Raw genomic sequence first — 24,274 nt, 5'->3', positions numbered from 1 at the left:
CAGTCAGTTTTCATTTTGGTCTAAAATGACTCTCTAAGAGCTTGGAAGTATACTATTATTTCCTGCAGTTTGGTCTAAAAATGAAGAAAAAGGGGACTTTCAGACAAGGCCCATAAAAATACCACCATCTACTTTTAGGATGTTTTATGAATATAAATTTCCTGTCTAAATAATTACTGTTGAGGGTAGAAAGGACTTGGAGTTTGGAAACTGTAACAACGACTTATTCTGTGTTAGCAACCACAGTGAAGGTGACACATCTCTTGTTTTTTATAGATGGGCTGACACTATAATGCACCGTATTGCTTTTTAGATTCCATTTTTTATTCATGGATACAGATTATAGTGGAACTGAGGCAGTGGGAGGTATTATTTTCCTCAGATGGGGAAAAAAGATATAAAACAGGTATGCTTTTGGTGTCATTTTAAAAAATCTCAGGACGGCTGGTAATAGTATCTTAGCAGAAGGAGAAGCCAGCCTGAGTACTGAGCACAGTCCTCTGTGTTCAGGTCCTATATTAAATTATACTCTCAGTTTCATAAGGGCTGAGGTCTGTCATGTATTCTTCAGGAAAATTACGGCATCTTTTATACTAGGGTGTTTAAAGACAAAATCTCAGAAAAAAATCACCTCCCCGCCTTTTTCCTTTGGCCAGCAGCTGCTGAAATGGGTTGCGGATTGAACAAGTTAGAGAAACGTGATGAAAAACGGCCTGGGAATATTTATTCAACTTTGAAGAGGCCTCAGGTGGAAACCAAGATAGATGTGTCCTATGAATACCGCTTCCTGGAGTTCACGACTCTGAGTGCTGGTGAGTACATGGGGTGGGAATGGATGGGGGCAGGTGGGGTCTCCAGCAGGGGCCTGCAGGGGATGGGGGTGCAGTTGGAGAGCTGGATGGGGTGGGGGCTGTGAAGAAATGAAAAGGGCAGGCCTGTCTCAAGGGGGCGGCTTACAGAGATCCAGATTTTTATGTGAAATCTCTCACTTTTTAAAAAATAGTGTCTGGGCACAGTGGTTCACGCCTGTAATCCCAGCACTTTGGGAGGCCGAGGCGGGTGGATCACCTGAGGTCAGGAGTTCAAGACCAGCCTGACCAACATAGTGAAAACCTGTCTCTACTAAAAATGCAAAAAGTTAGCCAGGCGTGGTGGCGGGTGCCTGTAGTCCCAGCTACTCGGGAGGCTGAGGCAGGAGAATTGCTTGAACCCAGGAGGCGGAGGTTGCAGTGAGCCGAGATCACGCCACTGCACTCCAGCCTGGGCGACAGAGCGAGACTCTGTCTCAAAAAAAAAAAAAAAAAAGCAACGAATTACAATTTTAACAAATGAAAATCATGTGTGAGCCAAGCAATACATATGGATAGGCTGAACTTGGCCCATGAGCCAACCAGTTTGCAGACTGTTTCATAGCAAGCTCCGTGGAGAAGGAAGGTTTGCCTTCTCTCCTCGTATGAAACTTCCTCTCCACCCAAATTCACCTGCCTGTTGTCTGCCATCTCGCAAGAGGGCTCATTCATCTGGGCTTGGCTTTGCCTTGGCTGAGCCAGAGGGAGTCGGGTCACCTACCATACAAGTGTCCAAGGACTAAGGAAACAGGGAATAGCCCGAGAAGACTGGCAAGGGATGGTCAGCATCAGCATCAGAGCATTTGCTGAGCACCTGCTGTGTGCAGAGTGTTGGGCCAGTGTTGGGGGGGAAGTCGTGAGCCTGTCCTGGCATCTTGGAGTGTTCTATCTGATGGGAGACAGGAGACTCATACAAATGAAAAGAATAAAAGAACTCCACAGGTTTTAATCGTAAGTTGGAAAACAGTATAAGACATGTTTTTGGAAGAGGAAGAACATGCTATTCTTTTTGGGTCCCAGGAGTTTGCGAGCAAAAACTGGGCACTATGTAATGAAGTCATCTGAACACATTTTCTCCCTGGGCTTCTGGATATACTTTAAGCTTCTATGATCAGAAAGGAGAATGAGTGGGAAAAGCCCTCATGTTCATGGATTTGAGTCCTGGCTCTGCTTCAGAGCAACTGGGTAAATCACTGAGCTTCCCAGTCCTGCAGTGTGCTCATCTATAGCAGTGTCCTCATCTATAAAAGGAACACGGGTGTCCACTTCATGGGGCAGTTGTGAAGATTAGAAGGGGTAGATATGTGTGAAGCTCGTAGCACAATGTCTGGCATACAGTAGGGTCTGCAGGTGTTTCTCTTCCTCCCCTCGTCCTTGACTACTCTTTCTGCTGTGACTGTCTCCGTGCGGAGGCTTCAATTGCTTCTTGAGCTCTGAAAAAGGACAGCTGAGTGTCTCTGCAGGGACATTCTGTGCATCCCCCTCAACAAGTCACCAAAACTGAAGCCAGCATCTTCCTTTTCAGATTGCTCCCTTCCGGTGCCCTTGATGAGTCAGTCATGCCACCACCATCCTCTTAAACGTGCAGATACCTATGACCATGCCTTCCCCCTGTGTGTAGTTGCCATTCCTTCACTCAAGCCTATTAAAACCATGTCTGTAAATGCCTCTAATATAGCTAATGTAACATACAATTATTTGGAGCATTTGGTCATGCATTTGGCCCTCCATTTATTTGTTCAGTGAATTTTTAAGTGCCTACAATGTGCTGGGCATTGCGGGAGGATTAGGGAAAAACAAAAGCGTGTCTAGGAGAAAGGATTGAAAAGAAGTATATCAAGATGTTAAGTATTAGGATGCTGAGATGTTGGGGGAATTCTTTTTTCTCCCGTTTGCAGTTGTTTTTGTTTTGTTTTATTTTGTTTGTTTGTTTGTTTTTTGCATCGTGGTTATGTGTTTTTCATTATGACGAAGAGTAACTTTGCTCCTAAGAACCTTCACAAACACATGAAGTTTCCATGCAGTGCTTTGTCCCCCCACTGCTTCATAGCTGGTCTCTGAATGATTTCCCCGACCTCCTTATTTGTTTGTTTCCCTGAGCTTCAGCTGCAGCATCCACACTGCTTTTGTGCATTGTGCTGTCCTTGATGGAATTATCTTTTTTTTTCTGCTTATGAAATAAACATACACCCATTATAATGAGCTAGGACAACACTGGGGGATATCCCACGTGGCCTCCCTGCTCCTGCCCTCGTCCTCCTACAGATCCTGCCAGTTCTCTGCTCAGAGCTCTCCTGTGGCTGCCACCACACCAGGAGTGACATAGCTCTCCTTGACCACATTCTCCCACTGCTTGTCTTTGGTGTTCCGCTGCTTTGACTTTGCTCTTTCGTGAACCTGCCAGGCCTCCTCTGGGCTTTTGCACTGCCTGTTCCTCTGCCTGGAAGTCCTCCCCCAGGATCCCCCTGCTCATCTTCTTAACCCCCTTCTCTCTGAAACTTTCCTTGACCACCTCTTTAAAATTTCTACCTTCTCCCCAATTCTCCATGTCTTTCCCCTCTTGATTTTCTCCATAGCACTTCTTACCATGTAACCTGCTATATATCTTGCTTATTGCTATTTGTTTCCTCTTTGTTGTCTGCCTTTCTTCATTAGAAGAGAGAATCCCTTCCCATGAGTGCAGGGATTTTCTCTCTTTTATTCTCTGCTGCTCCCTCAGTGCTTAGGACAGTGCCTGGCACTTAAATAGATAATCAGCAAATATTTGCTGAATGAATACTCACCATGTATTTTTGAATCCTGCTTTTATGCGACTTAACATTGTCCAGTGAGGTGTGCACCTGTCATGCCTATGCTCAGAAAGTATGATTTAATGGCTATATATGATTTAATCACTCAGTGTACCATAATTTATTTTGCAGTCCCCTTTTATTGGACATTTAAGTTATTTTGGGCTTTGGGCTATTACAAATAATGTTGTGATAAGCAATATTGTCCATAAATCTTTGTACACATTTCTGACTATTTCCTCAGGAATTACTGAATTGAGGGATGTGAATGTCGGCACTCTTGATAAATTGCCCAGTTGCCTTGTACATAGGACCTGCTTGTGTAAAACACACATCTGATTCTGCACAACTCTTTAGGGGGTTCCCCCGGATGGATGAAGTTGAGATTCAAGCCAGAGCTCAGGGCTTTCTGTAGCTTGGTCTTGCCCTTCCCAGATCCTCCCCCTATTGTTCCCTGGAGGACAGTGTGTCGTGCCCACTGCCCCCGCCTAGGACCCTCCTTTCTCTGCTTCTCTGATTCAGTGCAGGCAGCTCTTTCTGCACAGGCCCCTACCTCTTACTGCTTGCAAGGACCCCACCCACCTGGATTTGTTCCTTCTTGACAACCATTCTATCAGAATTAGTCTCTTGTGCACGCCTGTAGTTTGTCAATACTGTCCTTTTGACATTTTGATTACATCATATATTAAACCTATTTGTGTTTCCCTCAGGGCAAGGACCAAGCCTTGTTTATCTTTCTGTTTGTCTTCCTTGTTCAGCTTTCTAGCTGAGATGAGCCTGTCTTGCATAGTCGGGTCCTAGTAAACCTAGAACTAAATGCTGACTCCTTTCCCTGGCAGTCTCTCATGTTTTTCTCCCAGGAGTTCTAATGAGATTATTCTTTATTCTCCAGAATGGAGCTGACGTTTGTTGAGTGCTACTATGTGCCCAGTCCTGTGATAGGACATTACGTCCTCATCTCATTTTTCTTTCTTTATTTTGTTTTTTTTTGACATGGAGTCTCGCTCTGTCACCTAGGCTGGAGTGCAATGTTGTGATCTCAGCTCACTGCAACCTCTGCCTCCCAGGTTCAAGTGATTCTTATGCCTCAGCCTCTTGAGTATCTGGGATTCCAAGCATGCACCACTACACACGGCTAATTTTGGTATTTTTAGTAGAGATGGGGTTTCACCATGTTGGCCAGGCTGGTCTTGAACTCCTGACCTCAAGTGGTCCACCCACCTCGGCCTCCCAAAGTGCTGGGCTTACAGGCATGAGCCACTGCACTGGCCTGATCTCATGTTTCAGAAATTTTTCAGCTTTATCAAAGTATAAATGAAGTACACTACATTGCACATATTTAAAGTGTTCAAACCCATAAAACCCTCATCACATCAAGATGCAGAACATTTCCATTGCCCCAGAAGTTTCCTCATGCCCCTTTGTTATCCCTCCAACCCCAGACAACCACTAATCTCCTCTCCATCACTGATTTTTTTTTGAAGCGAAGTCTCACTCTGTTGCCCAGGCTGGAGTGTGGTGGTGCAATCTCGGCTCACTGCAATCTTCACCTCCTGGGTTCAAATAATTCTTGTGCCTCAGCCTGCCGAGTAGTTGGGATTACAGGTGCCCGCCACCATGCCCAGCTAATTTTTTTATTTTTAGTAGACACAGGCTTTTGCCATGTTGGCCAGGCTGGTCTCGAACTCCTGATCTCAGGTGATCTGCCTGCCTCAGCTTCCCAAAGTGCCGGGATTACAGGTGTGAGCCACCTCACCCGGCCTCCATCACTGATTTTATTTCCCAGAATGTTATATAAATGGAATCAAATAGTATGTACTCTTTTTCAAAACCTAGCTCTTCTCATTCACTCAACTTACTCATTTAAGATTGATTTATGTTGTTTGGTGTGTTTTATGTTTTACTGCTGAGTAGTATTCTGTTGTTTGATTGTACCACAGTTTGTTTTTCCATTCACTGGTTGATAAACATTTGGGTCATTTCCAGGTTTTGGCTATCACAGGTTAAGTTGCTATGAACATTCATCTTTGTGTGGCTTCTTATGTCATTTTATGTTTGCAGTAACCCAGTAAGGTAGGTGGATACACTCATTTCTTTTTGCAGACAAGGAAATGGATACTCAGCGAGGTTAAGTAACTTGCCCAAAGAGGCAGTGCTAGGAAGTGGTTGGGGGAAGAATTCGAATATAGAATTCTAGAATCTTGGGCATCAAAGCTCTTGTGATGCCAGACTGCAAGATGCTACACAAATAGGCATTAACACCAACTGGAATGTTGTTGTTAGAAAACTTATTATCACGTAGAATGGTATAAGAAGATTCCTCTTCCATAAGGTTTTAACCATAGCAGATTTTTAAATGACACTCTATACACTTATTTTTCATGGAGACGATGCTTATTTGACTCTTAGGCAAATACAAGTCAGGGAGGTATTGGTCCATGTCCACCTGATGGCTTAGGTAGGAAGGGTGCCATGTGCATTTTCAAAAAAGTGAGGATAAGCTGGGTGCAGTGGCTCACGCCTGTAATCCCAACACTTTGGAAGGCCGAGGCAGGGGGATCACCTGAGGTCAGGAGTTCGAGACCAGCCTGACCAACATGGAGAAACCCCATCTCTACTAAAAATACAAAGTTAGCCAGACGTGGTGGCACATGCCTATAATCCCAGCTACTCGGGACTCTGAGGCAGAATTGCTTGAACCTGGGAGGTAGAGGTTGCGGTGAGCTGAGATCGCACCATTGCACTCCAGCCTGGGCAACAAGAGTGAAACTCCATCTCAAAAAAAAAAAAAAAAGTCAGGATCACAGTTAACACTGTTGAGTTTGTCCCTTGCTTAAAGCTCAGTGCTGTTGTTGAAGATACTGGAACATGCAGCCTCACTTGTGGGGCTGGCAGAGGCGAAAGCAGCAGGAATCTTACAGTGAAGCACATAAGCTGCCAAAAATCTCAATTCTGGGTGATTTGATTGGGTCTTAAATTTTCAATTAACTCTGGTCACCGAGGGATGAACCTGCCCTTTGATGGGTTTCATCGCAGATGGAGGCCCGTAAAGCATCACAATTTCTGCAAAACGGTACCCCGTTATGCCTTTTATGTGAGCGTTTTGCCAGCCTCTCTGTGCCAGGCCACTCTAACACCACTTGAAAGCTACCTGTGTCAGCTCTGTGAAAATCGACTATGTTTTATGCACATTTGGTGCCAGGGACAGTTGGCACGGAGAGCAATCTGTGTAATGAAGCCGGTGCCCAGGGCTTGGGCCTTCCTTGAATGGTCCAGTCCTGCACTGACTAGTACAGGAGCCACCAGCCACATGGTATTTATATGTAATCATTAATTAAAACAAAGTAAAATAAAATATTCTGTTCTTCTGTCACACTAGCCACATTTCAAGTGCTCAGTAGCCATGTGTGGCTGGTGACTGCTATTGGACAGCGCAGACAGAGAACATTTTTATCATTGCCGAAAGTTCTATAGCTTAACACTGTTCTAGTCTGTTTTCAAGAGAGGAAAATTCGGTTTCAGGTCAGAGTCTGTGTCTCTAAGTCATAACAATGTACCATTTTATCATGAAGATTTGCCCTTAGGTTCATAGTGACCATAAGAGGATGCATTGATTTGATTTCACAGATATTTATTGAAGGTCAACCTTGGGCCAGATGCCATGTCTTGGGGACTTTTGGGTGAACTAGACAGGAGGTGTTCCTGGGTTGCCTTAGTCAGCTCGGGCTGCCATAATAAAATACCACAGACTGGCTTAAACAACAGATGCTTATTTTCTCATAGTTCTGGAGGCTGGAAGTTGCTACCCTGGATATCAAGGTGCCAGCATGGTTGGGTTCTGGTCAGGGCTCTCTTGGCTTGCAGACAACAGCCTTCTCATTGTGTCCTCACATGGCAGAGAGGGAGGGAGGGAAGACAGGGGTTGGGGGGAAGACAGAGAGAGTGAGAAAGAGAGAACAGGAGTGAGCACAAGCTCTCTTGTGTCTCATCTTGTAAGGACACTAGTCCTATCACGTTGTGCCCCATCCTTATGATATGATTTGACCTTCATTACTTTCTTACTCCAAATGTAGTCACTTTAGGGGTTAGGATGATTTGGAAGGACACAATTCAGTCCATAGCACCAGACTATAGATTGGTGCTTTACTTTGGTTCAAACTCTCTCACAGATGAAGAACCAGTACTTGATGCTAGAGTAATGGAGACTGATGGGATGGTGGTAGCCCAGGCTTGATGGAGGAGTCTGTGTGTCAAGGAAGACTTGAAATCCTCAGGTGGATTTGGAGTTTTATGCAAATTTGGTGCCAGGGACAGTTGGCTGTTAGTCAGGCAAAAGATGGGAGAAGAGGGTGGAAGAAGATAATCTTTTCACGAAGAGGAGACAACTTGTGGGAGGGATCAAAACACGGAGATAACCCTGCATATGTGGGGAGCCACAGGCAGTTCAGTTTGGTTGGAGCATGTTCTTTGGGGGAGAAGAAAGTAGGGCCAGATGATGAAAGGTCTTAGGTGTTGGGCTGAGGAGTCTAAGCTCAAAAGCACTGAAGGTTTTTAAGATGGAGGGGGTGCAGGTGACATCAGATTCTCATTCTGGAAAGATTTCTCTGGATTTAGAATGAGGAAGGATGGAAGGGGCAACGCTGGGGGAGGGGAAACATATAGAAACCATTGCAGTCATCAGGCAAGGTAAAGGTGGCCTCAGTCAAGACAGTGGCAGTGGGGACAAGAAAAGGAGTGGGGGAAAGAGAGATTAGGAGGTGGTCCTAGGGACTGCCTGGCAGGTGAAGGAAAGCAGAAAGCAGAGGAGGAGGTGGGTGTGCTGGGCACCTGGGATGACACGAGTTCCCCACAGCCAGATGCTGAGTCTGCTTCAAAGCATTCTCCAGTAATGCTCTCACTTGATGATTCAAGTAGCCCTGAAAGTTGAAAGGAAGGTATTTTTCTTTTCTTTTCAGATGAAGAAATTGATTTGGCAGGTAACCAGTAGTAAGTGGGCCCAGAATCCAGTGTTTCAGCTCTTTCCACTCAAAGCTTATCCACCGCACATGAAAGAGAGCTCAGCGCCAACTGCCAGTCCACTGAAGGGTGTCGCAGTGATATTTGTTTGAATAACTTTATTGAACTATAATTTAAATATCATGAAACACACCCATATGAAGTGCCTGGGTGATGAGTTCTGATAGGTGTAAACATTTGTAGAACTATCACCACACTCAAGATATAAAACTTTTCCATCACCCCAGAAAGTTCCCTCAGGTGCCTGCCCTGACCCAGCCAACTGCTGATCTGCTGTGTCACTGTTGAATAGTTTTGCTTCTTTTTGAATAATATGTACATAGAATCATACCGTGTGTGTGCCTCTGGCTTCTTTAACTCCGCCTAATGCCTTTGCAGTTCAATCTGTGCTGTTGTATGTATGGAGTCCTTGATGTTGTATGTATGGAGTCCTTGCTGTTGTATGTGTGGAGTCCTTGTTGTTGTATATATGGAGTCCTTGCTGTTGTATGTATGGAGTCCTTGCTGTTGTATGTATGGAGTCCGTGCTGTTTTATGCATGGAGTCTGTGCTGTTGTATGTATTGAGTCCTTGCTGTTGTGTGTATCAAGAGTTAATTCCTTTTTGTTTCTGAGTAATATTCCCTTGTTTGCATGTGCCACAATTTGTTGAATCATTTTCCTGTTGAACATTTGGGAAATTTCCAGTTTGGGGCTATTATGAAAAAAAAAGGCTGAATATCCACGAACAAGTGTTTTGTGTGGATGTTTTCACTTCTGTTGGGGAAATATGTAGGAGTGGAATTGTTGGGTTGTATCCTAATACATGTTTACCTTTATAAGATACTGCTCAACTGTTTTCCAAAGTGTTTGTTCTATTTTACATTTCCAACAACAATGTATGAGAGTGGATAGCTTCATTTTTTTATAGGTAATAATCAGAGTTACTTTTTATTCAGCACCTACTGTTGTATTAATCTCTTCTAAACAAACTAACAACAATCTTATGAGGCAGGTGGAGTCACCCCCACGGTATAGAAGAATAAATTGAGATATTGAGTTTGGAGCAGTTATAAAAGAAACTTGCTAGGCCACCAAGCACTTGGAGCTTTGCAGGATATCTTGCAGTTTTACTGAACAGCAAAGCCTTCACTTTGGCTTTCTTGGTTCCTGAATCTTCTGTGTGCTGTGGTGGGTTTAAACTAAATTGAAGGGCTTCAACATGAAAAAGTTCAAAGGTAATTTATTCACCTTTGCCCCTTTCTCAAGCTTGTCTTCTATTTCTATTCTTAAGTTCCTCCTTATAAGACATTCCCATGACACGCATTACAATTTCGAGGATCATTCCACACTGCTGCATTTTACAAATTCCCATCTTTGTGGTTTTCCTGTCTAAGAGGACTTTAAGAACTGATTTTCGGGATGTTTTCTTCGACATTGTGCTGACCAGGCTCATACTTGGCTTTCGGCCACCAGCATTCTAGCCTTAAACTCAGTATATAAATTTTGGGTGGTCGTGATAATAACAGGATGACGTTCCTTATTTAAGACATGCACATTGCGCAATAAGTTTTCTACAGGTCCAGTTTTTCTTTGACCTGCAGTCTGGGGGATGTTAGTCTGACACGCAACTACAGAAGCAGCTGATATTCATTGTTTATAAGAGTTGTCCTTTCAGTCTCCCTTCACGGCTGGGAAAAAGACTAATCTAAAAAAATGGATCATGATTTACATTATATTCTGAAAATTAAGAAATGAAAGTTGTGGGGAGCTGAGTGTTTGGGTGCCTAATGGCTAGTTATAAATCCTGGCACTATTAGCCTTTCTGATTTCATGAAGGGAGATGATAGGCCGGTTCCATGGCCTCATCTAAAATAATGTCAATCTCCAGAAAAGCCTTTAAAACTAATCGTTAGCTTAAAGGAGTGGTTCCCAACCTTGAGAGTGAATCAGAATAGCCTGGAGGGCTTGTCAAAATGCAGAGTCCTGGGCCCCATCCTCAAAGTTTCTGATTTAGTAAGTCTAGGGCAAGGCCTGAGAATCTGCTTTTGTAATAAGTTCCCAGGCAATGCTGATGCTGCTGGTCTGGGGACCACACTTGGAGAACCTTAAAAGATCATGTGGAGTACAGTTTTTTTTTTTTTAATTTGAGTGGAGATGGCAGAAAAAAATTATACTAGTGTGATCTTTTGAGTATAAAATAAATTCAACAAATATTTACATACCTACCTATGTATTATGACCAAATCATAACTTACTTCCTTTAGGTGACTTGGAATATATTTGGGAGGACAGGCCAGAGGAATAAAAATAAGAATACAAGGTGACACAATGATTCTCAAAGTTTGTTTAAAAAGTTCCCATGCCCAGCTGCACACCAGACCCATTAAGTCAGTCTTGGTGTTGTGGTTTGGTTCTGTGTCCCCACCCCACCTACAGTTGACACTACAGAACAGGTGTCAACAGACTCAGCTTAAGTCTGTGATGTCTCAGGGAGCTGGCTAAGATGGATACCTGGCTGCTGGTGCCTGCAGGTTCTGGGAGGGAGGGGGGTGCTTTACAGGGGAGCCCAACATAGCAAACTAGGGAAAGGAAGGAAGAGAATTGGAGGGGATGAGTACTTATTTGCATTACAGGAGGATTCTTGGTTTAAAGTGGGTTTCACCATGGGGTTCCTTTAGATAGAGCCTCAAGTACTCTGAAGTGTTTGTTTTGCCTTTCCTTAATGAGGTATTTATTACCTCTCTGTAAATATGATACCTGCAGTTTTAGAACATAACAAATCCATCTATAACATTTGCAGCTCTTCAGCAGAACTGAGCATACAGTCACTGACGTTGATGACATTTTTTCTAAGTAAAAACAAACAAACCTTGGAGCAAAATGTCAGAAGCCCTGGAGGAGGGAAGGTGGATGGCTAGAAGGGAGGCTCTAAGCAGCCCTTGATACTGCTGCAAGAGGCCCCAGGGTCAGAGTTGGGTGGGGCGGGACTTTCTATATTTCCGCAAATTTAAGCTCACCCCGGAGGGAGGCTCCTCCTGGTACAGTCCTTCATCTTCATGGCAGAAAGGCTGTTCTGCCCCTGCGCCCTCCCTGGCCTCTCTGGGGATCCCTGCAGCTGATGTATTGTGATGGAGCAGTGGACTTGGATGCTGCTGGTATTGATATAATCATTGTTAACAGTAGCAACAGTAATAACAGCTAATGTGGCATGCATGGTGCTCAGTGTCAATTAATCCTTATAGAGATCCTGATTTTACAAATGAGGAAACAAGGCTCAGTGAGGTTACCTAATGTGCCCATGGTTCTGCAACGAATGTGTGATGAGCTAGAATCAGAACTCAGACTTGCCTTCTTCAATTCTTTACTCTTAAGGATTGTGGACAATACCAAAGGTCCCTCGGGTATGGCTTTGAGATTTGGTTGGCTGTGATCGGTCATTCAAGGACCCCAGCTTTGATGCTCTCTTTTTGATTGAGCCCTACTCTAGGGAGAATTTGGCTGCATGTTTTGGTGAATCATAGATGGTGGGGATGAGAATAGACTGAGTGGTTGAGCATTGTCTTATGCTGTGTTGTTTGCAATGCAGCTTGATATACTTTAGCTCAATTCATTCTTACAAGTCTAGAGATGTTTTTTGTTCTGCTTGACAAATAGGGAGCCTGACAAATAGGGGGGTCTTGTCTTGCAGAGCCGCAGCTTGCACTGAGGTCTTCCGACTCCATGTGCCCTGTGTGTCTTGCTGCTGCCTGAGACCCACAGAGTCTCTGAGGGTCCGGAGCCACATTAAGGGTCATGCTGCCCATGACCTGTTGGGGACCACTTTCCTTAGGTATCAAGAACATGAGTGTTGGTCAATAACCCACTGGAGTGTAGTGCTGGCTTCTGTTGTTCCCAGCTTTAAAATAGGGCTAGGTTTGACCTCCAGCTCAGATTCAGAAGGCCAAGTCTGAGCTTGAGTATGTGTGGATGGCTGCCACTTAGTCCCAGTTTTGTAAGTGTGCCAATATCGGGACTTTTCCTGTGCTGAATATAGACTCCTCCTTTGCTGAAAATAGTATATGCGGTAGGGTAGGGAAACATTTTTCTTTCCTAGAAAATCGCTCCTTGCTCCTCTAGGTAACATTGACTTCTGTGAAACCATCTGTTCCTTCCAATATAATTTCCAGACTATTAGATTAAACAGTTTCTCCTGACCCACTTTTGGCTTCTGTTTCTTTTCACTGTTCATTAATAAATTGTGTAGCAGAGTTTTTATGGAGAGTGTGTGTGTGTCTATTTATTTAATTTCAGTTTAGGCAAAAGCAATTGTTGGATGTAGTGAAGTTATTTAACTTCCTACTTGTGTTTCATTTTTGTTTCCGGTTTCTATAATTGCTAAGAGTTGGTTTTTGTTTTTGAGATTCATGCAAGGAAGTCAATGGCATGAGTTATGAGTTGAGGTTCTGGCTGGGAGGTGTGTTAAAAACAGACCCTGTTTTTAAACAGAAGATGCAAAGAGTAATAAGGAAATCGGTTCCCATAAAACATGTCTCAAAGTAGATAAATATGCTCTTACAGTTTGAAGAGATTTTCAAAAGATAAATGAGATAATATGTGTGATGTAGCTTTAAGTTTTTCTGAGCAAAGCTGCTATATTCATCTTTGGTATTGTTGCTTTTGATGTTGCAACCAAGTCTGCTATTAGCGTTAATGTTATTGTTAAATATTCACTAATGGGAGTAATAAGATTCGATTTAAAAGGAAGGAAGGCATTCTTTACATTCCTTTGCATTCCTTTCTGAATGTAAAAACTCTTCATGCTGTTTTCCCAGCTACTCTAAATCCAGACCAAGAAGCAACACTACACAGTCTTGTATGAAAATGGGCTCAGGTGTGTGTGTGTGTGTGTGTGTGTGCATGTGCATATGTGTGTAACCCAAGCAGTAAATTTCAGCAACTAAGCCTGCCTTCAGTAAAATGAAATTCCTTGCTGATGACTGTTATCTGTCAAAGCAAAACCAAATTATTTTTCTGCAGGGATTCATAAAAGCAGCCTTGAGGTAGTGATAATAATTGTTATCTAATTTGGTTAAAGCGGAACAGAAAACAAGTTAATATTCTATGCACCCTACTAATTATTATTAGCAATATTGCTTTAAAGAATTTTAAGCTTTCTCTAATTTCACTGGGTCCACTGTCATTTTATAGTTTGACCAGATTTCACCAATGCTTCAGAAGACAGGAGTCCTGTTGAATTTTATCTACGAAATATTTTCAAAAGCAAATCTGGTGTGAAAACGTAGGTGATTCTGGCCTCAAGTTGCATGCCACTGTCATTAAGTCTAGAAGGTCATTTCCTCAGTTCTGTGTTTCAGGCATACTCTTCTTTGTTTACAGGTCAGGGCTCCTGATAAATAAAAATTACATGGGCAAGGAGTACCTGCTATACTTAGCAGCCACTGAGATGTTTTTCTATTCCGTTGCATAAACATACTTTGCAGGTACATACACATGATTTATCAGGAGGAGTACACATTAGTTTGACAGCCTCATTGGGCCCTCTTAAAAGAGGGAAGGGATTATTTCACTTGGGCATCCCTAGTGTAAGCTCATTAGTTTGTAAGCATGAGTACAACATGGCGCTATGAGGAATGCATGTTGCTTTGACACAAGATAGGTATAATAATATATTCCCAAGGGAGCTGGCAAGCTTGTGGGTGGACTTTTCTTTTTGGAGAAAGCAGTCTTGTCTGGCAAAGTTACTTAACAAAATTGATCCATTCAATATTTATTGATTATCTACTCTTTTTCAGGCTCTGTATTGAGCATGCAATGGTGAACAAGATAGTAAGGTCTCTCAATGTAGGAAACAGTGTCTGAAACATCCCACCAAATTCTGGAGTTTTTAATGTCCTAGTCTGGTGTCTGTTCTCCTATATCTGGAAACCAGGCCAGCTTGGGTATAGCCCTAATAGAGTCTGTGTGTTATCTTGGAGAAGCATCTGCCATGATTTACCATTATTTGCCTTTGGTCTGCTGCACCTTGCATGGCTAGAGACTTGTCTGCTGTTTGGTAGGTGCAGGGGGCCCTGGAAATCCTAAACCAAATCTAATCTTTGGACCCACCAACCAAACTGCAGCTTGGAAAAGGTACCTCAATCAAACGAGCTTCCTGGGGGTGAGTGGACTCATCAGGGCTGCTGATGCCAACAGGCTGAGCTTTTAAGGCCTTAATAGATGCATCAAAGATGCGCTGAGCATGGGCTCACAGGTCTTCAGTCCATCATGGCTTGCTTGGTGAGAAATGGTCGAGATGAAGTGTGTGAAAGAAAAGTTACTGATGCTGTTTCTAATAGCCCAGGCTGGAATAATGCTGTAAAGGTGTGCAAGGAATGGGGAGAAGGACGTTGAGGTTTTTCTGGATTGCCTTCCATATCCCTCAGACTGGTGATCCAACTGTTTCTTTTCTTACCACTGTTTCTTGCCAATCTAGAGACTGTAAATGAAAGCAAAAACTTACTCTCATGTCTATAAGTAGTTTCTTATTGTGGACTTCATTTAATGAATTAGCCTAAAACAACTAAAAACCAAGAAAATATCTTTTTTCTTAATACCATTTACTTTCTTGGATATAAAGTGTGAATTCAGAAGTGGCTTAAGGCAAGTGATGGGGATCAGTGTCCCTGAGGGGTGAACCAGCCAAGGTTTTGTTCTCCTACCTGCAAGGAATGTTAGAGTACTACACAGTGCTTGGGTTTGGGAGCCAAGTTACCTAATGAAAAAGCAACTTTAACTCAACTTTCCTGCTTATTAGTGTTATGATATCAAGTAGCATGGTGGACATCTGCCAAGATGGCCCCCAGTGACCCCTGCCTCCTGGTATCCACGACCTTGTGTACCTAGTGAATTGCTTCTAGTGAACAGGATACAGCAAAAGTGATGGGTTATCACTTCCAAGATTAGGTTACAAAAAGATTGTAGCTTCCATCTTGTGCTCTCCCGCTCTCTCTTGATTACTCCCCTGAAGGAAACTGGTTGCCATGTTGTGAGCTGACCTGTGGAGAGACCCATGTGGCAAGGAACTGAGGGAGGCTTCCTGTGAATAGGCAGTGAGGAATTGGGGCCCTAAGCCCAATAGCCCTGGGGGAAGTGAATCTGAATCTTGCTCAACAACTGTGTGCATGAGCTTGGAAGTGGATCTTCCCCCAGTGGAGCCTTGAGATGACTTCAGCCCTGGCCGATGTCCTCAGGCAACCTCATGAAAGATTTTGAGCCAGAGGCACCCAGATAAGCTGCACCTGGATTCCTGACTCACAGAAACTGTGAGAAAATAAATGTTGTTTTAAGCCACTGTTTTGTGGTAATTTGTTATACATTAATAATGCAAGCAGTTTATGTTAAAAAGTCTTGCTTCTATATGAGAGACAACATCATGGAGTTGTTGGGAGCACAGACTCTTGAACCAACCTGGCTTCAAATTCTGGCTCTGCTGCTTATTAGCTGTGTGACCTTGAGAAAGTCACTTCACTTCTCTGTGCCTCAGTTTCCTTATTGGGAGATGGGAAATGTAGCTTTTGGCCCCCGGGCTCTATATTTCAGGAAGATTAGCTAGAAAGAGGTGGAAATGGGTTTTAATTGACACAGCCCACAGTCTGTGTCACAGTGAGTATAACAAAGGGGTCACATCAATAGTTTTTGTGACACTCTCAAGTCACTTAAACTCCCCCAGGAAGCTCCTGTTTGGTTGGGGACAATTTTCCAGAGGAAGGGGCAGCTGTGAGTGCTTAGCAGCCACCACACAGCACCTGGGAGATGGGAGCAATGGTCCTTCAAAGACCATCAACAAGAGTGGTCCCTACGATGTTCTTCTGCTAATCTAGAAGCAAATGATCACTGTGTTCATTTTTCCATTTTTGTCATTTCTTTGATACTATGGAGACACATGCTTAGCATGTTTTTCTAATTTCATGCCATGGGCCTGTTGAGCAGAGCTCATCACTTCTCAGATTAAATTATATGTTTAAGAAATGCCTTCTGCATCAGCCACAGTTATTCATCAGCCTGGTTGTAAGTGGCTAAGCCTGGCTTTCAGCTGTGAAAGTCAAGATTTGTGACATTTAAACATATTGATGAGATGCAAATGTCCTGTGGTTAGCCTTCCACAAGGCCCTAGCACTCATGTAAATAAATGAGAAGGAATTGGAAGTGTGGGCAGCAGAGCCCTCCCTTGAATAGGAAAATTGTTTTTTCCTGGGTGCCAGCATCTGGTCGCTGCCGTCAGTGGTAATGAGGTTCGGCTCTTCCCATATGTCCCTGATTCATTGCGGGTTGTTTATTTGTAGATACAACTTGATTGTTTTTCTCCTTTTTCTTTTCTTTTTTTAAACTAGGTTTCCCTAATTCAGCACCACCACAGCCTCTCTAAAAATAAGCATCAAATTATTTGTCTAGGGAAACATTTTTTTAAATGATACTAGCTCTCCTCAACTTGTGAAAGTTTCTTGTGTCTTCTTGCTGTTTTCACTTTATCTGCTCTCTAGCAGAAAAATAAAATTGCATTCAATTGACACACTTTCCTGCTGGGAATTCAAGACATATTACAGCCCTATCTGTGTGTTCTCAGTTGTGATGAAACTGTGGAAAATCCCCAGCAACCTTAAATGAGATAGATGCAGGTGATTAATCCAGTTTCAGGAAGAAATCAAATAATTTACTCCTTTTTCCCCATTAAAGAAACAACCATGCATTGAGGTAGCTGATGCCATGTGAGCAGGAGTGTGCTTTAATGGAGGCACCATTAATAATTTACCTTAATAGTGTAATAGTTGCCATTTTTGTGACCAAAAATTTGTTTCAGCCCCTGCTTTATGGATGAAAAGTATGATCAATTAATATTGAGTGATGACAGCCTCCCTGCGGAGAGAAAATGGGAAATCTTGGTGTCGTCATCCGCCTTATGACTAAGAAATAGCTTTTCTTAATTGTACGGAACAGAGAAACCCAGGGGGATGTAATTCATTTCTCTCCAGCTTGCAATGTAAATTGAAAGTAAAGAAAAATAACCACATGCCAGAGTGAGGACATGAACTCAACCACTAAGCTATATCTGATTTGTAGGATATGCTGGAAGTAAGCAACAGTTTCCCCCACGATGGTGAGTCTCCTTTGACTGTGGCATTGCTCCAAATACCTGTTATAGCACGTGACCCAGGGTGTTTCTGTCTGATGGGGTAATGGAGCCCCTCTGCCTAGAAGCCTTGGGTCCCAGGTCTTCTCCCAGCTCATTCCCTCTTCCCTCCCATCCTTATAGTCTCTGCCTAAATGCTAGCTTTTCAGAGAGGCCTTCTTTTACCACCTTGCCCCAGACAGCCTCTTTCCTTGCCCAACCCACTGTCAACCTCTGCTTTCTATCTTATTTTCTTTGTGTAACTTACGATCATCTGAAATCATATTATTGTTTATGTGGTATTTACCATGTCCTCCAACCATAATGGTAAGCTCCATGAGGGCATGGTTTGTCCTTGTTCTCTAAGCAGCTAAATCCTTAGGGCCTCAGTGCTGAGGATGCTTGTTGAATGACTGAATGAGTGAATGATTAATATGAAAATGCAATAATTCAGAATAATTTAAAACTCTTGCACATGCACACCCGCTTTCTGTAAAGGTATATTGACTTTAAGGTTCCCCTCTGCCTTCTCCATCTTGAGCCCCTACTGGCAGAACCCAATAGAAATTCAACTGGCAAAGCGAGGATGCAGTTTGCACAGTCCTTGCCCCACCACACAGGTCAGACTTGGATCAGAAAGACGGCAACTAAATGACCAGCACAGTCCAACCCTTCAGATTCTCAGCATTCACATATCCTCCTGCACATTTTCAACTTGGCACAACAGCAGGACAGCTTTGTTTCTGCCTATGATGTGTCTATGCTTCATGCAGTATTCACACTCTTAAGGGAAGACAAAAAGTCCCAGTTGGCATGGTGTCTGTCTCTGGGTGGCATGAATTATTTTCCTGGTTCAGTCTGTAGGATATAGAATATTTATCTGGGATTGGTGGAATGAGAGGAGGAATTAACATTGCTTCAATATGGAAACCGTGACTGCTGGGACTTGGCTTTTGCCCTCAGCCAGCACCTTCTGTGGCAGAGGTTTATTTATTACCTGGTGGAATAACCTAGGTATCTCAATCCTCAGTGATTCTCTCTGTGTGTCTGTTAGTTGCTTTAGTTTTCCATTGATTTTTACTCTTGGACATGGAAGTACCAAGAGGCACTCTAGAGACTCTCCAGGTGTCAGGCATACTCTTCTCTGCCCCTGTTGTATGGCAGCAATGGCAGCAGTCCAGTTTCCCTGTGGAAATTGGGATCATTCACCCCAGTCAGCAGGGTAATTGCCTTCTTTGCCTTTTGTTTCTGTGGCATTGGTAGTCTAAAATAGCCAAGGGGCAATCTCAACTTCTAGTTCAGTAAAACCATTGCAGTGTCTCCTGGAGGAAGCATTCCTCTCTTGGGAACCAGCAGCTCCAAATCTGCAGATTCAAAAATTGTGGGGCTGGTAAGCAAAACTCTAAGCATACTAGGTGTCTTGGTCTGTTTGTATTGCCATAAAAGAATACTTGAAACTGGGCAATTTATAAAGAAAAAAAGTTTATTTGGATTATGATTCCACCAGCTGTACAAGAAGCGTGGCGTCAGCATCTGCTTCTGGTGAGGGCTTCCAGGAGCTTCCAAACATTGTGCAAGTGGAAGGGGAGCTGGTGTGTCACATGGTGAGAGAGGAAGCAAGAGACGAGGAGGTGCCATGCTCTTTTAAACAACCAGGTCTCACGTGAACTCACTCATTACCTCGAAGGAGGACACCAAGCCTTTCCTGAGGGATCTGCCCCTATGACCCAAACACCTCCCACTAGGCCCCACCTCCAACGTGGGAGATCAAATATCAATATGAGATTTGGAGGGGACAAATATCCAAACCATATCACTAGGTTTAAGAGGAGAGGAGCCATTTTTGCTTCTACCCTTTGATGGCTAGTCCTGTGTATTCTGGCTGGGGAAGAAATAGAACTGATTGATGCAGCTTGTATTCTTTGTCCCGAAAGAGTCCAACTTGTCAAGATGTCATCTCCCAACTGGCTCCATGGGGAATGTTGGGCTAACAAATGGTGCTTTTTAAAACAAAGTACAGAATTTTTGCAAATACAGTAGTGGCTAAGGTTCTTTTGACTTTAACACTGCATTGCATGGTGAATCAGTGGTTTAAAAATTGCATTGGAGGGGAGCCTATTTTTTTTTTCTTCACCTCTCCTTGAGTGCTTTAAAGTGGCCATCAGATGCCCATAGATGTCCAGTCTGCTGTTCCCAGCATCACTCATCACCAGAGAATCGGCTGGCTTCCTGGGGGTGTACTGGTATCTTTCTCATGGTCAGCCTTTGTTTATCTTGGGGGAGGAGGGCAAATAGCAGCAGCATTCACTAATTAATCAGCAGCTGTGTATCAGTCCATCACCCTGCATGTCAGGGAATAGTGCTGGCAGAGTGATTAAAAGCATGGGCTTTAGTGTGGCACAGCTCTGGGCTGAGGCCTGCAGATTTGCTGGGAGACCCATCTCTCTCATTTGCTCTGTGACCTCGGATGAGTTACTTAGGCCCTGTGAGTCTGAGTTTCTTATCTGTAAAATGCAGTATATTTCCTGGCGTTGTTAGAATTGAATAAAGTCATCAGAAAAGGCATTGGTTAGACCCCTAGATAATTCTCAGTAAATGATAGCTATTTTTATACCAAATGCAAAGAAGAGTCAAATGTAAGTGCAAGATTTCCTCCCCAAGACAGGAATGATGTAAAGAATTCCTTTGAACCTTCATTCCTTCATCTGCAAAATGAGGACGTTTGTCCTAATCAATCCCTCTCCAAGGGCTGTTGTTCACCATATTGGGTGGGCAACTGCACGATAGAACAGTGTGGAATGTGGCACAGCCCAGGTCACCAGGACCACAGGCATTGGTCAGAGAAGTCAGTGTTCACAAGGGCGAGGGCAGCCCGGAGAGGTAGGTTTCGTGCTTCTAGGACAGGGAAGGATAGAGAGAAGTGGGAGGACTTTGAGGGACTCTCCGTCTCTGAGGGAGTAGCCAGCAGGGTGGAAGAAAGTAAAAATGCCTTGTACTAATAGAATGCTTTCAAGAATACCGAGTATTTGGCCAGGTGCAGTGGCTCACAACTGTAATCTTAGCACTTTGGGAGGCCAAGGCGGGTGGATTGCCTGAGCTCAGGAGTTCCAGACCAGCCTGGGCAACACGGTGAAACTCCGTTTCTACTAAAAAAAAATACAAAAAAATTAGCCAGGCAGGGCGGTGCATGCCTGTAGTCCCAGCTCCTTGGGAGGCTGAGGCAGGAGAATTGCTTGAACCCAGGAGGCAGAGATTGCAGTGAGCCGAGATCACACCACTGCACTCCAGCCTTGGCGACAGAGCCAGACTCTATCTCAGGAAAAAAAAAAAAGAAAAAAGAAAGAAAACAGAGTATTTTTGTGGACCTTATTTAATCATCTAACAGGAAGGTACTTCAAGTCTTACTGGATTTTTCAATAGGTGTGATAAGATGATCAATATGTGGACATTTGGCACCCCACAGCACACCCAGTCACCTGGTATCATGGAGTCTGGCCCAGTATTGGGGTGGAGGTGGTATACTCTGGTCAACAGTGTTGACCTAATTGTGCTGAAGGAATAGACAGGCAATTGCAGACTGAAAGTACTGTTTGTGTATGTGTGTACGTGTGTGTACACCATGGTTGTCCAAAGTCACTTCCTCAGAAAATCTAAATGGGAAATGAGTGTTATCGATGAGTTCATTTATAGCCAACAGATTTCCTAGTATCATTTAGAAGGGAGATGAACTTTTGGGGTCGCCCTACCTGTCTGACTCTGTGCAGATGAGGAAACTGAGGCCATTGATGGAGAAAGAAATCTCCCAGGGCCAGTCAACCTGGTAGTGCCAGCCCCTGGAAGAATCCAGAGTTCTTGGTGACTCACCATGGCTCCACATTGGCCCCTTGCCTCAGCTTTCGGTCGTGTAACATTGTGTTAATCGCTTCAGCTTCAGGCGTCACTCCTGTGTAATGAAGAGACCAGAATGTCAGCCTGTGAAGATCATGATGTGTTGGGACAAAGCCCTCCTCCATTTCAAACAGGAAGTCACATTCTCCTGGAGTGGGAAACATAACTGAGAATCGTTTCTGCCTTGCCAAGGTTCCGCATATTAATCAGGCCGGTTGTTCCTTGTAATTCTAGAATGTTCTGGCTGAGTTCTCATCAATGCCTCCTGGTCCAGTCCTCCCACCATACACCTGTCAGAAGTTCCTGCACCCCTTTGGGCTCCTCCAGGTTTTCTGTCCTCTTCCTGGCTTGGTTGTTTGGGGTCTTATTCTGAAAACTTTTTAAGGTTCTAATTTCTTCTCACAAAACGAGAACTGGGCTAGAGGCTCTTGGCTTAGGTTTGGATCTGCCTATTTGGATGATCTCTGTTTCTTCTTTACAGTTAGTGTTTAATACTTGTAGTTTATTTCTCAAGGCCTTCACTCGGTCACAGGGAGCAAGAGGGCTATGCAGAGAAGAACACTTTGCCTTTCTCAGTGGCTTTCCATCCCAACACCTGTTTGTTTTTTGTTTATTTTAAAGACAAAGTCCCAAGTTTCACAAACAGGTATAACAATCCTCACATTATTCAGGCAAAGAAATGTGACTTTTCCTCTTTAACTCCTCAAGCCTTTTTTTTTTTAACAGCTTAACTTCTTTAATGCTGTGTCAGCTGTTAGGGAAATGGGAAGGAAGAGAAAAGAAAAATGGTGAATGCAAAGAACCATATTCAGGAGGTGCTTGGTCTCTGCTTACAAAGGCTGCAGCGAGACCCCCCCATATGAAGATGCTATCGAGGATTATGTGTGAGTGAATTCTGAGGCTTGGTGTGGGCGCTGGTGAAAGTGATTGGAAATAGAAAAACACTCATGTAAAATTTTCAGGGTCTCCTTTTAAAAAGGACAGTGTCCTTTTAAACCACATCTTAAGACTTTTCAAATTCAAAGGAATAAAAAATAGTTTAAAAATAAAATATTCTGATTTCTAAAATTCATAATTTTTTGATCAAACTTGTGCCATGACAGAGCTATAATTTGTGTTTTTATGTGTGTGTTTTAGAATGCTTAAGGAACTTGGGATAACCAATTTATAGTGCATGTGTGTCTATTTAAAAACTTGTGTGAAGAAGAGTTTTAAAAATGGAAAAATAGATCCAGGTTCTACTCCCTGTTCTGTAATTGGCCAGCTGGACAATGCTGGGCAAGTTCCCTTCTCTCCCTGACCTCCTTTACAGTGGCTGCTATTTATTAAGCACTCGACTGTGCACCAAGTTGCTATGCAGGCCTGTATGTGAATTATGGCAACAATCCTGAGAGGCAGGGACCATTAATATTGATATTTTCCAATAGGAAACTGATGTCCAGAGAGGCTAAGTAACTCACCTTGGAAGAAAGCTTCTCTGTCATGAGGCTAAGATTTGAGCCCAGGTTGTCTAACTTCAGAACCAATGATGGTAACCACTATGCATACTGTCTCCTCCCACTGCATAAAATAGACTGTGACATGTGGCCCATTTTGCATTTTAAAATGATTTGTGGTGTAATAGGCATTATAGGCCTTGATTTATAATCACACATTTTTGTCTTTGTGATTTATTTAAAAATAGGGTTTTGATCAGTCCTTGAGTATAACTTATTCCTAGAAGAAAGGTGATGCATATTAAAATGGTTTGCTTTATTCTGTGGTTTTTGGGAACAGATATAAAAAGTGGAGACCACTTCTATTTTTATTTTTTAGAGGTAGTGTATGTGAAACTTTCCAAAGCACTTTTTGCTTGCATATTTTACCTTTAACAACTCTGTGAGGTAGGTTGGACAGATATTGAATTTAGTTATAATAGTTATTTGGAAATTCTTGTTTGTTAATTCTAGCATCCTGTGCAACTTGGGATTGGTCTTCATTGATTGCCATTTTTCTTTAAAATGGGTAACATTTTTTATGACATTTTTGTGGTAATTTTGAATTGTATCCTGGACATTGTGACTGTGATGGTGTGGAGACTCTGGATTCTGTTATATTCTTCTGATGACTGTTGATTTTGTTTGTTTGCTTTAGCAAACAAGCAGTTGGACTCCAGCTGCCAACTCTGTCTCTTGGGTGGCAGCTGAAATTTGTTCTTTTAGCCTTAGCTGGGTTGCTTAGGGAGTACCTCGTGCATGCATGGTTCAGGAGTCTGCCAGAGATCTGGGCAGAGTTTATACACAGAATCTGGGGCTCTTTTCTCTGGCTCTCTCCTTTCTGGGGTTTTCTCTTCATATTCTACCAGCTGAAGTAGCCCTGTGTTCTGTCTTCTGTTTCTTCAAGCCAGTAAACTGTGGGTTTCTGTCCGAGTTTTAGCTGCTCCTGTGGTACCAACCAGGGCCTGCCCTTGGGCTAAAAGCCATCAGAGACAAAACCTCGCCCAGTGCAGTACTTTTCTTGCAAGTGTTGATGCCCTCCAGTATCTGCCTGCCTTGGCTTCCTCTCCAGTGCCCTCAGAAAGTTGCTTTGTTTTGTTTTGTTTTTATGTCTGTGTGTGTGTGTGTGTGT

The 24,274-nt window shown here is 43.3% G+C and overlaps 1 protein-coding gene across 4 annotated transcripts in view; it reads left to right on the top strand.

Annotated features, from left to right (window-relative positions):
• The window catches only part of RFTN1 (raftlin, lipid raft linker 1), a 199,673-nt gene that overhangs the window by 19,453 nt on the left and 155,946 nt on the right, over positions 1-24,274 (top strand). The window contains exons 1-2 of one of the 4 annotated variants that reach the window (XM_055109532.1): positions 21,905-21,994; positions 22,394-22,551. In XM_055109532.1, the coding sequence (XP_054965507.1) occupies positions 22,460-22,551 (92 nt within the window). In that variant the 5' untranslated portion in view covers positions 21,905-21,994; positions 22,394-22,459. Of the gene's footprint in view, positions 1-656; positions 813-21,904; positions 22,314-22,393; positions 22,552-24,274 lie in introns of those variants that run through there. The other 3 variants (XM_055109531.1, XM_003826192.6, XM_008951666.4) reach the window with 3 other exon arrangements.

Source organism: Pan paniscus, chromosome 2 (genome assembly GCF_029289425.2).
Source record: "Pan paniscus chromosome 2, NHGRI_mPanPan1-v2.0_pri, whole genome shotgun sequence".
In the NCBI taxonomy this organism is placed as follows: Eukaryota; Metazoa; Chordata; class Mammalia; order Primates; family Hominidae; genus Pan; species Pan paniscus.
This window is presented reverse-complemented; position numbering and strand designations above follow the sequence as displayed.